This window comes from Camellia sinensis, chromosome 14, assembly GCF_055761805.1.
Source record: "Camellia sinensis isolate YWXY chromosome 14, ASM5576180v1, whole genome shotgun sequence".
Taxonomy (NCBI): Eukaryota; Viridiplantae; Streptophyta; class Magnoliopsida; order Ericales; family Theaceae; genus Camellia; species Camellia sinensis.
The window spans coordinates 12790908-12805466 of record NC_138974.1 but is presented as its reverse complement, the minus strand read 5'-3'; the positions used below and the strand labels follow the sequence as shown (position 1 = coordinate 12805466).

The window sequence follows — 14559 nt, the reverse complement described above, 5'->3', positions numbered from 1 at the left end:
AGAGAGTGAGAACAGAGTGAGAGTCTGAGAGTAGAGGGAGAGGGAGAGCGAGAGTGCGAATCAGAGAGCAGAGGGAGAGCTCGAGCAAGCAGAGGAGTCGTCTGAGAGGGAGGAGATCGAAATAAGTGTAAAAACGTGATTGCAAATGAGGGCTTTTCCGTATTTTATATGGCCCCGTTTGTTTTGGGTTATAGCAAGGGGATTAGGATTACTAGTACCTTGGGATTAGTATATGGGGTGTTTGTTTTGAGAGATAGCCTAGGGACTATTAATACCTTGGGACTAACTAATACCTTGGTATTACTAATACCTTGTTTGTTTTGAGAGATAGGGAGGGTACTACTAATACCTTGGTATTACTAATACCCTTGGGGAGGGGATTCATAGTGAGGAGGTAGAGATGGTATTAGAAAAATAGTGAGGGGATTAGAAATTTTTTTATTTTTTTTATTTTTTATATATTGGAAATTTTTTTAAAAATATAATTTTTAATTTTTATATTTTTTTATTTGTTTTATTATTTTATATAAAAATAATTTAACAATTCCTCACTACTAATCCCCTCACTATCAATCCCCTCACTACTAATCCCCTCACTATCAATCCCCTCACTAACAATCCCCTCATTATTAATCCCCTCACTATCAATCCCCTTCATTCTATCTCTGAAAACAAACGACCCTCACTAACAATCCCCTCACTATTAATCCCCTCACTATCAATCCCCTCCATTTCATCTCTGGAAACAAACGGGGCCTATAAGTTGTAAAAGCGTGGTTTCAATCCACGCTTTCATTAATGAACAATGAAAGTGTGATTGTGAATCACGTTTTCTTAACAAAATTATATGAACAGTGAAAGCGTGATTCACAATCATGTTTTCTTCAGAATTTTTTTTTTTTAAATATGCACAGTGAAAGCGTACTACGCTTTTTTCAGAAAACGAATTAAACGAGATGCACAGTGAAAGCGTGGTTTTCAGAAAAAAAATTTATGTTAAAAGCGTGATTTGCAATCACGCTTTCTTAATAAAAGCGTGGTTTGCAATAGCGCTTTCACTATTCATCACATTTTGGGCTCCAAACAGTGAAAGCGCGATTTGTAATAGCGCTTTAGCCTAGTTTGGGAATTCCGTCCAAACTAGGCCTAGTTTGGGAATTAAGATACAAAATAGGCTTAATATGGGAAAAGCCTCCAACTGATTAGCAGAAACATGAGAGAGAGAGAGAGAACAAATGAAAAGCATATAGAAATGAAATATTCTATTGATATTGAAGCTTATCTGAAACAAACACAGGATACTGAAAATTAGTGCTGCTGCGTATAACATAGCCAATAAAACAAATTAATCACTTGTGATACTATCTGGCGGAGTGGTTGAGCCCACTCCTTTATTCAAAGGGCACATATACAACATGAGTCACATGACAACCACCAACCACAAATTTCTGAGAAGCTAAGTATATATTCTACAAAATTTTTGTCCCCTGCCAAGGCTCATCCATAAGCTCTGCCAAAGCATCTCCATTTGGAGAAACGGACTAAGTACTAAAAATCAAGTTCAAATATCGTTAGTGGACATTTGATGTAAACTAAAAAATAAATTTCTCACTAAAAAAATTAAAAAACCACTAAGTTGTTTGTCATTCGCTAAAAAGTCAAATGTCATATCAACTTTTTCACTCAAAACAAAAAAAAACAAAAAAACAAAAATTTTTTTAAGCAACATCCCAAACATATTAGCTTTTTTAGCTCCTAAAATAGCCAAATTTCAAACCCACCCTTAGGCTTAAAAATTAATGGATACCAAGCAACAAGCAACAAGCATCAAACGAATCAGAACTGAGCTGTTGTCCAACACCCCAACTCTTGAAAAGAGTTCCCTTTTTTTAAGCATAGACAAAGAAACTTGTATTAGAGAATGTCCTGGTGGAAAAGGAGGGGAAGAAATCTTGATAAAATGGTGCTGTTTCTAATAACGATCCAGCTACAAATGTTGTTACGGTTTCCAATAATAATAACCCATCCTACATCATTATCTCTAGAAATCCTTAACCAAAGCACACTAATAAGGATGTATGATTACATCACTTTCCTGTATATAATGAGTCAAACTATATATTGAACTGAAACTTAGAAGTATATTCGAATCAAGAAATGTTCAACTGCCTTACTTTCCATATATTTGTATCAAGATCGACCTCATGCTTGCCAGACATGTCAATAGCATCCACACTTAAAACTGCAAAAAAAAAAAAAAAAAAAAACCAGAGAAAAGTGAACAATGTATAACACATAAATGCACCCATTATGTCAAGGTATTAAAAAAACATGGAGGATAAGAAAATAAACAAGGCAGTTATGTAGAACATAAAACATGCTAACCATCACAAGGTAAAGATGGGAAAGTCATATTTATGTGGATCGGAAGAGTTTCTCCACGTTTCAAGTCGACAGTCATCTGCGAAGATATGAATTATCACAGTAAGAAGATATCTATGTAGTCTGAGAATCTTTTCGCGAGAACAATAATAAAGAAAAATGATTAAGCCGCAGTGTACTCGTAATCTTACACTAAATTTAGAAGAAAATGGAGCATTACAGGGGGTAATTTAGAACAAATAACATACCTGGTGAACAGTATATGTGGTAATATAATATCTCAGCTCATGGAAGAACAAAGAGGCGATTATGACCAGACCCACAATGGAGACTGGACAAATAAACAAGGAAAAAAATTGCAAATTAGCGCTAGAATCAAACTGTCAAGTACATGATTTGAATGTGAAAAATTTGTTTGGTTGTGAATTTTAAAAAGAGTTTTGAATTGAATTTTGGAAGGAGTTTTGAGTTTTTGAAATTAGAAAAGTTATTTGATTTAAAAACTTACAACTCATAACCAACCACACAATTTAAAATTATATTCAAAACTCATATAAAAATTAAAAAAATTCTGAAAATATTTTTTATTTACAATATAAAAATAACAGGTGCTAAAAAAAAAAACCGAACACTATTCCGGTCAACCGAGAGACGTTAAGAAGGACGACCGAGTTAACCAAATTTTCTCCGTTGGAAAGAAATTTTTAAAAATAAGTATAAAATTATAATTTAAAAATTCAAAATAAACTCTACACTCATAAGAATGGGTGGAAATGTGTTTGCCAACGTAACCAAACACAGCCTTTTAATATAACTCAAAATACCACACCCACGCGTTCACGCGTCAACAAAAAAGAAGAGAATATATGCCATGGTTGAAAAACACCCTGCCATTCCATACCCAACTTTGTTCTTCATCCATCTTAAAACCCTAGTTACCTTTCAAAACCCTAGTTAACAATCTCTCCAAATTCATTTCAATGTCATCTGAACCTCAAAACCCTCCAATGGAACAACAACAACAGCACCAAGAGCAAGAAGAGGGTTCCACTCAGAGCAAGAAAGCCGCCAAGAAGGAAGCCGCCAAGTTGGAGAAGCTGCGCCGCCGCGAGGAAAAATCTGCCTCCGGAGCCTCCGCCGTGGACGCCCCTGACCCCCTCGCCGCCAACTACGGTGATGTCCCACTCGAGGACCTCCAGTCGAAGGCCGTCTCGGGCCGAAAATGGATCGAGATCGCGAATTTGAACGAGGAGTTGAAGGACCAGAACGTGCTGATTCGGGGGCGAGCTCATGCGATCCGCAGTGTGAGCAAGAAGATGGCGTTTTTGGTTGTTAGAGAGCGGGGATTCACTGTGCAGTGCGTGCTCTCTGTTGCTCCGGACGTGGTTAGTCTCCAGATGGTGAAGTTCGCCACTGGGTTGAGCAAAGAGTCGTATGTCGATGTCGAAGGGACTATCTCTGTTCCTAAGGATCCCATTATAGGTGCTTCTCAGCAGCAGGTATAATTGCATTTCTGTGTCAATTTTGAGAATGATTTGAGATTGACAATTTTGAATCCTCAATTCACTCACAATGACATGATAAGTGACTTGGGCCATAGATGGTTGAGTTTGTGACAAATTAATAGTTGGATTATGCACAACTTCCCTTAGGGGCCTTAAACCAATTGACATGGATTTATCCACATCATGGTGGATAAATTAAAGGGTGTCAAGCTTTTTCGTGACGGAATTTTGGGTCTCGTTTTATAAATTATAAGTACGGAAAATTACTTGACAATCATGTTTTGATGTCAATGCTTATTGATTCACAGGTGGAAATTCAAGTGAAGAAGCTTTACTGCATCAGCAAGGCGGTTCCTGCGTTACCTATTAACATTGAGGATGCTGCACGCGGTGAAATTGAAATTGAAAAGGCTTTACAGGTATGTTTATATATCTTTTCTTACATGTACATGAGATATCTCTTCTTTGGAAAATTGACAGTGTGCCCACTCATTTGTAGATGAGCTTCCATTAAATTTTGTGTTTTTGTATTATTTGACAAATTTGACTTAGGTACTTACCCTCTAAGGGTCTATGTTAATCTAGTCTCTCAATGGGTGCAGGCTGGAAAACAGCTTGTTCGTGTCAATCAGGATACCCGTTTGAATTTCAGGGTTCTTGACCTGCGTACTCCTGCTAACCAAGGAATATTTCGCGTTCAGTGCCAAGTTGAAAATGTAAGTCCGCATCTTGTAGTCTACCTATTTTATTTGCATCCATTCATTTTTTATAAATTATAATGTGCGTGGTTTCTTGGAAAACTATACGCCATTGCTTGAAGGAAAGAAAAAGATATATGAAGTCATATTTTCAAAAGTTCTTATATTAGTTATGGTGATTGGGCATGGGGTCAGTTGGTAAAGGGAGCGTGGTTGTGTCTTACGTTTGAACCTGTTCTAGAAAAAATGAAATGAAAAATGAGACTGGATATCGTTTGTATTTACTCATGAATGAAAAAAAAAAAATGGTAGTGTGCCAATCAATGTAACCAAACATGTGGGTTGGTTGAAATGAAGTTCAATAAATTACTGGGTATATTTGCCAATAGTATTGCCAAGCTGAACAGGACTTGGTCCTTAATTCAGTTTCACTGTTGTGCAGATATTCAGGCAGTTCTTGCTAGCTGATGGCTTTGTTGGGATTCATACCCCAAAGTTGATAGGAGGCTCCAGTGAGGGTGGCTCAGCTGTTTTTAAGCTGGACTACAAAGGCCAACCTGCATGTCTGGCACAGTCACCTCAGCTTCACAAGCAACTGGCAATTTGTGGTGATTTTGGTCGAGTTTTTGAAATAGGTCCTGTTTTCAGAGCAGAGGACTCCTACACGCACAGACACTTATGTGAGTTTACAGGTCTTGATGTTGAAATGGAAATTAAGGAGCACTACTCCGAGGTAAAGTTGAATTGTTCACTTCTCTAAGTGTCAAGACCCAACTAGCAATGCAATTGTCTTTGTGGTAGTAAGATGCTCTAGCTTCTTTTTACAGGTGATGGATATTGTGGATCGGTTATTTGTTGCAATGTTTGATAGTTTGAATGAGAAATGTCAGAAAGAGCTTGAAGCCATTGGGAAACAGTATCCATTTGAGCCTTTGAAGGTCACATCATTGTTTTCTCATTGTAGTTGAAATACTTTACATCATATTTCATTATTGGAAATAATAACATATTATATACGCCTGCTTACCAGAAAACTCTTATAAAAAGTAATTGTATTGATCACGCTAAAATATATTTTATACTTCTGTCTGGGAATTTTTGTGATAATTCAACAATTCTATTAGTCTGTAGATGGTCCTATTTTGTTACTGATTATTGGCACTGATTGGATATCCATGCAGTACTTGAGAAAGACTTTACGACTTACATTTCAAAAGGGTGTTCAAATGCTAAAGGTGACACCTCTCCCTCTCCCTCTCCCTCTCCCTCTCTCTCTAATGTATTATTTACTGAAAGCATTGTTGTCAGATTGAGAATCACATTGTGATATTTGAATTGAAATAGTAATTTTAAGAATCGTGAATTGGATCAAATCTAGAATCATAAAATTCGGCACAAACTAGCAAAAGATTTTGGGATGTTTTTTATACCTTAGTTTTTCTACAAGGACGTGATTACAAATTCTAGTTGGGAATAAATTTTTTGTAGCAAGAAATGATGGTCCAAATCCCACAAACCACAAATTATTTAAAGACCATAATATATTCTTTCTTGACATTAAACAAATAGACCTAGAAACTGTAAATAGAGTTGAGTAAGATGAAAAAGTAATCGAGAAACATCTATTTTAAAATATATAGTACTTTAAAATATGTGTATGCTTATTATTGCAAAAAAACTAAAAAAATAAGAAGAAAGGGAACCGTTAGGTCTGATTGAGAAACATTTATAATCCACAAATAGGTTCAAGAATGGATTGACCACTGCCAAAAACCAACTATTCAAAATAGACAAAAGATGTACTCTGTAATCTAAAAAAGGCTCTAACTTTTGGTAAAAATATCTTCTATTCTTTCAGACCACACACTAACCACATCAAATTCAAGGGAACCAAACACCATGCCTTCCTTCTCCGAACCGATTTTTCGAGAGTAAAGAGTGCATCAGCGCCTTGAGGGAAGACCCACTCAACTCCAAACGAGAGAAGTCGCAAAGACTATAATTCATGTGCCGCCTCATAATCAATCTCCATTTTTCTTGTAAAAGTGGTCCCAGAATTTGAAACCGAACATTTGTTTTTTCTTCTCCGTTAGAATTTCTTGTTGCATTTTTTTACTGGAAAGGCCTACGTCTTACCAGTAAAGATTTGTTGAAAAATTTCTAGGAATTTCCCCGAGAATAGGATACACTTCAAAATGAAATAAAAATTTTGGTGAAGTGTTGTTCACGTTACATATTGAAGACGGTATGAGAAGGTATTTAGTTAGGATATGCAATGGTGTGGAAATATGCGTCATAGTTACTGCTAATATATGAGTTCTACCAGTGCTGTTGTGGGACTTCCTTGTTTTCTTATTTTTCGATGTGTAATAAGAAAAAAATAGAAAGGATTGTGTAGAAAACAAAAAAGTCAAGTCAAAAGATGTTTCTGAAAGCAGATATTTACTAAAGTTTTTTTTTGGTTGATATTTTACTGCACTTGTGAAGTCAATATGCACTTGTCATTTCTTGCTTATTCACATTCTTATTTCAATAAGACTTGTTTGCACAGGAAGCTGGTGTTGAAATTGATCCTTTAGGGGACCTGAACACAGAATCAGAGAGAAAGCTTGGCCAGCTTGTTTTGGAGAAGTAATTTGCATTTTTCTGACCACTTTATGAAACTATTTTTCTTTTTCTTTTCCACCTTCTTGATAACCTTTTCTTATGCCTCTATTTTAGTATGATATTGTGTATAAAATGATCTGTACTTTCTACTGAATGTAGGTATGGGACTGAGTTCTATATACTCCATCGCTATCCGTTGGCTGTCCGACCATTCTATACCATGCCTTGCAGTGATGATCCAGCTTATAGTAATTCATTTGATGTCTTCATTCGAGGCAAGCACTGTTTGATTACCATTTTCTTTTGGAGTTTTTGTTTTTTTGTTTTAAATTCATTTATTTATTTATTTTATCTCCATTGTCAAATAATATGAGGCACAAATATGAATTTTAGTATGGCCAGCGTACATTCATGAAAAATATTTTTATAATATTTAGAGTGCGTTTGGGAAGCAAACACTTTAGCCAAAAAAACCACTAAAAAAGCCAAAAAGTTATATACAAAAAAGGCAAAGATTGCTTTTCTTCTATACTTTTTACACTTTTTTTTTTTAGCCAAATAGCCATTCCCACACTTAAATTTTTTCACCTCATATTTTAGCCAAAAAGCCAATTCCCAAACCAACCCTTTGTGGTATTGTATTATACATAAACTCAAAGAATGAAAATTAGTTTAAGAACCAATACCCAGTAGTTAGTTTACTTTCTAATTTTCAGTAGGTCCTATAAAAATTTTATTTCAATATAGTATAATTTTTTAACTCTCTCTTGCGACTTTCACTTTTGCATTTAAGTTGTTATATGCAAAAGTGTTTGTATGCAAATTTTCTTGTTTATTTGTTGATATCCAAATTTAGTATTGTTATATTTTGCTTGTTATCCCTACTTTCTATGAAGTATGGATATAGATATGGGACACATGCAGGACACATTGATGCCAATTCAATAAATTATAACAAGTGGGGTACTATTTTTGTCTTACTATTTTTTTTCCTTCTTCTCTGAGTAGTGACCAAAGTATTCAAAAATTATTCTCGTATTTATCTTAACAATTACACTCTAATGCTATGCAAAGAATTATTATGATTTCAAATTCATAATAGTTTTGGTTCGTGACCTAGAGTATTCGAAAAGTATTAGATATTTCTCAAAATTAAATAAAATTAATTTCAAATCATGGATATGTTTAGGAAGTATTGGATACGTATCCATGAGGACCCATCTTTTGCCAAATATAATATTGGAAAGATTTGTGTAGTAGAAGCTGTGAGGCAACTGGAAGATAATAAATTCACAACATTTGGAAGAATGGTTTAAAAGAATATAGAAGATAAAGCTTATAAAAAAAGAATACGAAGTAGATATTTTAAAATAAAACTAGTAGTGGTGCTTATGAGATCGTTGGCTGAATTGGTGTTAAAAGAAGTATATTCCTAGTTACATCTTCAGAAAAATGGTGAGTAATTCAAGTTACTTTCACTAGGCATGTTGATTAATGATGTGTTATTTTTTATTTAAATTTCAAAATAGAATAGAAATAGGAGTCCAACTACTCTGTTTCATCAAAAACAGAATGTGATAATCTTGTAGAATATCTGGAGTCCTACAAGTTTAAGAATCTCAAACTGAATATAGTTTTTGAGGGCAGGTTGGCTGTTGGTACTACTATGGAAGAGGTGTATTCCTGGTGACATGGTAGATATTTCGACTTAAATTTTTATATGCTTGTACCATGAAGTACCCTGGTGAACACAATATCCAATGGGATAACCTATACTTCAAAATAGTGGCAAAGCTTGTGTATCATATAGATCTGTTATCCAGACATGCCTGCACTCAGATGCTAATTCTGGAGGCCATGTTTTCATATTGTACACCTGTCCATATGAATCTGTTGTCCATATACCTGTACCGCAAGCTCATCTTGGAGTCCATATATCCATGTTATAGATCTTGCATATATTCTACCTCCACCCCAGATGGCTTTGTTACTGCCTTTGTTGTTATTATCATTGGTTATTATTAGTGTATTTCTTATTCTCTATGTTGAACTACTGCTTGTTTATGTCCACTTATGCTTTCTATAATATTCCCTGACATAGCCCTTTTCTCCTTCTCTATTCTCTCCTTCATTTGGCCTGCATAATGAACTTCTCATTGAAATATATAAATATCACCTACTAAAAAACAAATAAATGATTTTTTTTTCTTATTCCATTTATCCTTTTTTTTTGGATCATTATATATTAAAGCTGACTTTGTTTCTCTGTGCCTTCGTCTTTAGGGGAGGAGATAATCTCTGGAGCTCAACGTGTCCACGTACCCGAATTCTTGGCAACACGTGCGGAAGCCTGTGGAATTGATGTCAAAACTATATCAACATATATTGATTCTTTCGGGTATTTCTTCATTGACCATTTTGTCGTATATTCATTTGAGTTTTTTAGTTGCTTTATACTTAAAACGTTAAAACAAGTTGCCCTACCACTCACCCACAGCCAAGAAAAGGGGTGGGGGTGGGGAATACCTCCCCCTCGCTTAAGAAGAAAATATTAATGTGTGTCAATTATGACAGAATCATATTAAAAGAATCAAATTTCAGAAGTACTTCCTTTTAGATATGCTTCTTTAATTTTATGTTGGCGGTTGACCTGTACAAACTATGTGACATTTGAAGTTTGCTTTTGCTATTGCAAAAGACATCAACTATTAAATTTTGGAAAGTTAGTTGGGATTGTTTCATGTTTTGAATTGATGGTGTGAGACTGGCCTCGTGTTAAATAAAGAAAAAAAATTCAATATATGATTACTAACTATGTGCACACTTCGGTGGCTTGTCTTCATAATTTGAATTTGTTATCTTTGTGCAAACCATTGTGTATAATACATCCATCTATTTAATTAGTTTGGTTTCTGGAACCATTACACATGAAATCTAAAAAATATTCCAAGCTTAAAATTCGACCTTGTTAGGTGCTTTTTTTTATCATTGTCATTGTTATTAGGGTAAATTACATTGACACCTCTTGAGGTTTTCACTTAATACAACTTCCCCCCTCACATTTTGGAAATTACATTCCCCTCCCTGAGGTTAATAATCCCATTACATATTACCCTCTTTGTTAGTCTACCGTTAGTCTACTTAACAACTTGTGAAGATGTCTACAATATTTTCTAACAAAATGCCAACTTTGCCCCTGAAATTATCATACCAAAATTTTCTATCTTTCTCACATCTCTTTGTAAATGGGTTCAATCCATATACAGTTCACTACTCCCTCTTCCCTCCTCCACCCTCCACAATCATTGCCCCACCATGGAAACACTGAACACTTCATCCATCAACACCACCATGACACCACTGAAAATACAGAGTATATGCGATGTCAATTTCTTTATAGTGTTTAATTACCATGTAAACAAGAAGCAAAGAAAGAAATAGCTCAAGTTGCAAAACAAACTCCTAATTCATCTAAGATATAACTAGTTAATTGCACCATAACTACAAAAAGACACAATATACAATTGTTCTGGTAATCCATTCACTGAACAATTACATACATGTGCATCTAATTATTATTATTATTATTGCTATTATTATATATATACATGTATGAATAAATAAAATAGATGGTTCAAGCATCAATTTGATTTATACCCCGTACACCAAATAGTCTTGGAAACTATGGTTCTTCAGTATTGTTTTCGTGGCACTATGAGCATTGGCAAACTAGCAGGTTAATGGCTTGAGAACCAACCAACGACCTCCACCATTATTGAACGAAGCAACCCATTCACCAAAAACCCACCTCTGTCATCATCACCCATCCACCTCTGCTTCAATCCCTATTGTTATTATTGCGAACCACTCTGCTTCCGTACCACAGCTGCAAGCCCTTTCACCATCCCTCCTCCTCCATCACCCTCACTTCCGACCTCCATGTATTACCAACCCACAAATCATACAAATAAGATCCAAATCACACAAAAATAATACCCAAATCAGACAAAATTATATCCAAATCATACAAAATAAGATCCGAATCACACAAAATCATCCCCATTGCCACAAAGCAAACCCCCTTCTAATGACTCCTATTTCTCCAAACAAATGGTGTTGGAGTTGATGTATTTTGAGGCAATGGAGCTAGTGTTGCTGAAATTTTTTGGCGACATAGAAGGTCTGAGAAACTGCTAATGGCAGTTAGTGGAGTTTGGTGATGATGAAGGAGACTAAGGGAAGAGAATTATGGAGACATTTTAGGGTTCAGATAAAGAATATGGAGGATAGATATGGTAGGGTTATTAATGTCTTTTTATGTTATTGTGTAAGGGTAACATGGTAATTTTATCTTTTCCATCAATTTTGTCAAAAGACAAACGCTGACAGGGGTGTCAGTGTAATTTCTAAAACGTGAGGGAAAGTTGTATTAAATGCAAACCTCAAGGGGTGTCAGTGTAATTTACCCTTGTTATTAATTATCATTAAAACATTTTTTTTTCCCCTGATGGTGATGTAGAAATTTCTTTTATGTGATACTGGTTACTAATATTATTGCATTTTCATGATCTCAATCTTGGCATGGTCTCTTATTGGTCTTTTGTTCAAATACTTTTTCGGGTAGCAATAAAATCAATTATGCATTCTATTCTATTTTATTTTATTGTTTTGCTTTCAAGTAAATGATACATGCAAATTGCAAATTTCAAATCATTGAAAATGGTCTGGTGGAAACACTCTTGACCTTTCATAATCAATTACTTGGTAGTCTAGTGATGTATGATAAAGTAGTTATGTTGTGGACATCCAAGTTTTCATGACTAAAAAAGGCGTGCCAGATCTGATTCATGGTTATTCTTTTGCAGGTATGGTGCACCTCTGCATGGTGGATTTGGTGTGGGATTGGAGCGTGTGGTGATGCTCTTTTGTGCCCTAAACAACATCCGCAAAACATCACTCTTCCCTCGTGACCCTCTCAGGATTGCTCCATGATATTTTATTCTAGTAGCGTGTTCTGCCTGACTCTTTTTTGTCACCAAGATTGTTTCCTCTGGATGTTATTTTGTTGGAAATGTCTTACCAGATAAAATTTACTAGTTTTTCACGGGAAAAAGTAACATTTACATACATCCCAAAATTGTTCATCTTCATTATTATATATGCATGTTGTCCAATTGCATTGCATGTGGTCATGTGTTGTGCTGTGCAGTTTTTTCTCTTTCTATTTTCCTCTCATTGATTTACACCTAAGAAGTTATATCATGCTCATATCAAAATAAAACCTAAAAAAATGTTGTTAGGTCCTGAACTAGGCTACTTGTATCAATTACGTTGTCCCTCAAGCGCATAATTTCCTAATTCTTTGAACAAGAACTTGCTACTTTAGTTATTTATTTTCTTCAATTGTTAAATGAAACTTTGTAACAAATGATGGTATCAATATTACCATCATTTATACTGCATCCGTCCCATATTAATAGTCGCTTTTGAAAATTTTAAACTTTTTAAAGAAATATAACCATTACATTTTGAATTCAAAATTTAAAGGGTTAATTTCAAAAATATCTTTCTATTCTTATTGTTAAATATATTTATAATGCAATTGAAGGCCTTGCCATGATTATGGCATCGATAAATGCCAAATTCCTTAATTGCATTACTCAAAACTTCCAGCGTCTAGCAGGTAGCTGAGAATCTTTACCATTGGTTTTGAATTTGGATCGCATTTAGATTTGCTTGGGTTATATTTTGATTCAGAGTAATTAATGTCAGTTTCAGTGGGCAGATATTCATTGTGAAACAGAGTTGAGGTTTCTTTAATTGTGAAGACTATGGATAGAGTTTACAATTTTGTTAGTGCCTCAGAGAATCATTGTTTGGCTACAGTTGGCTTCAAGAGGATGCTTAATCAGGTATACAATGTCTTGGTTTATTCTACTAGAATGTGTAATGCACAATTGGTTATCAAACAGTTACCAAAATTATTACTTTCGAAGGAGTAAGCTGATTAATTTTAGAAATTAGTGGAGCTAGGACTGATATCATTTTAAATATGATCCCTGTGGTACCATCTGGTCTGTTATCTTCTAATGTTTAGTATCAATTTGTTTTATTAGGGTAACGGTCTTTAATCCTGCATTTTATATGCCTAGCAAACCAACTAGTATCATACATACTAGACATTGTAACTTGTGATTGCTGTTGATGAACTATTTCTTTTATAGGAGCTTGCTTCTTACCAAATCCAGTTCGGTGTGCTGGAGAGGTAGTATCAGTGATAACTTTTGTATTTTGCAATTTTGCAAATGGATTTGAGTGAGACCAAAATCCATCCAAATTCTAAATAAAAATGTTCTCTTCCATGTGATAATCCAACGGCCTATGTTTAAAGTTAATGCAAAACTATGTTGTTTTGGGGGTGTCATTTTAATGTCGTTTTACTTCAGTTTTAAGTCGAACCGTTTGTGACAAGATCAGCGTAGGAAAATTATGGAAGAGAAACTGGACTCGATCTCCCATTTCAAGTAACTTGGTTTTGTTGTGCTCTGGCAGTGTGGCAAATTTGGGCAAAGGGTTTGTCAAAAGCAGCCGATTTGTCCATGCAAAAGTTAAATATTTTACTCCAACCTATGTTATGCCTTTTTAAAATTCATTATAGTTTGAAGAATTCCTCCCTAAATCTATCACAATGTACTTCAAATTTCACACGAGAGAGGGAATACTTGAAATTTCTTGCAGAAAAATACCTCAAGATTTCCTTCATGACTTCTTTGAGATATTTATATTTTTTTTCTAGATCAAGGGCTAGAGGGTGTTTGAACGCCAAAAGAAGAGGGCTGCTATTAGCACCTACCTTTTTCCTTTGGACCTCCACCTCTTTTTTTTTTTTTTTTTTTTATTTCCAATTTTGTCCCAACATAAAATTCCACTTTTGCCCTCATCCATCATCTTCTAACCCTAATTTTCCAAACCCTAACCCTAACCCCTTTCAACTCCGGCTACCACCTTCACGGGCCGCCGACCAGCCTCTCACCACCAGTTGCCACCTCCATCTCCACTGCAATCGCGATCTCCACCCTTACCAATCGCGAACCCTACCGCCACTACAATCTCTCTCTCTCTCTCTGCGCATGGTTGGGTCGATAGGGTTTGGAGGCGTGATGGCTACGGGAACGACGATCCATGACCTCAAACCCTAGCCACCTCCATCGCCGTCGCAATCTAAGATCTCAACCCCAGCCGCCGTCGTGATTTGCAACCTCAAACCCTAGCTGCCGTCGTGATCTGTGGCCTCAAACCGTAGTCACCTTCGTTGCCATTGCGATTTGAGTTGGGATGAGTAGCAACCGACGATGGTGGCTAGGCAA

The 14559-nt window shown here is 35.5% G+C and overlaps 1 protein-coding gene across 2 annotated transcripts; it reads left to right on the top strand.

Moving 5' to 3' along the window:
• Positions 1 to 3213: 3213 nt before the first annotated feature.
• Positions 3214 to 12376, top strand: LOC114272616 (aspartate--tRNA ligase 2, cytoplasmic-like). Of its 2 annotated transcripts, XM_082906530.1 has the most exons (10): positions 3214 to 3881; positions 4196 to 4306; positions 4490 to 4603; positions 5028 to 5318; positions 5413 to 5523; positions 5767 to 5820; positions 7137 to 7216; positions 7352 to 7467; positions 9476 to 9590; positions 12058 to 12376. In XM_082906530.1, the coding sequence occupies exons 1-10, from the start codon at positions 3363 to 3365 to the stop codon at positions 12182 to 12184; spliced, it is 1638 nt and encodes a 545-aa protein (XP_082762656.1). In that variant the 5' UTR covers positions 3214 to 3362; the 3' UTR covers positions 12185 to 12376. The 2 variants fall into 2 exon arrangements, with proteins under 2 accessions (XP_082762656.1, XP_082762657.1); XM_082906531.1 differs by lacking the exon at positions 5767 to 5820 and having other exon boundaries at positions 3218 to 3881.
• Positions 12377 to 14559: the final 2183 nt, after the last annotated feature.

Coding starts and splice junctions, on each gene's coding strand:
- LOC114272616 (XM_082906530.1), top strand. CDS start 3,363: ATGTCATCTGAACCTCAAAACCCTCCAATGGAACAACAACAACAGCAC. Junction 5,319..5,412: donor TTAAGGAGCACTACTCCGAG/GTAAAGTTGAAT, acceptor TTCTTTTTACAG/GTGATGGATATTGTGGATCG. Junction 7,217..7,351: donor GGCCAGCTTGTTTTGGAGAA/GTAATTTGCATT, acceptor TACTGAATGTAG/GTATGGGACTGAGTTCTATA.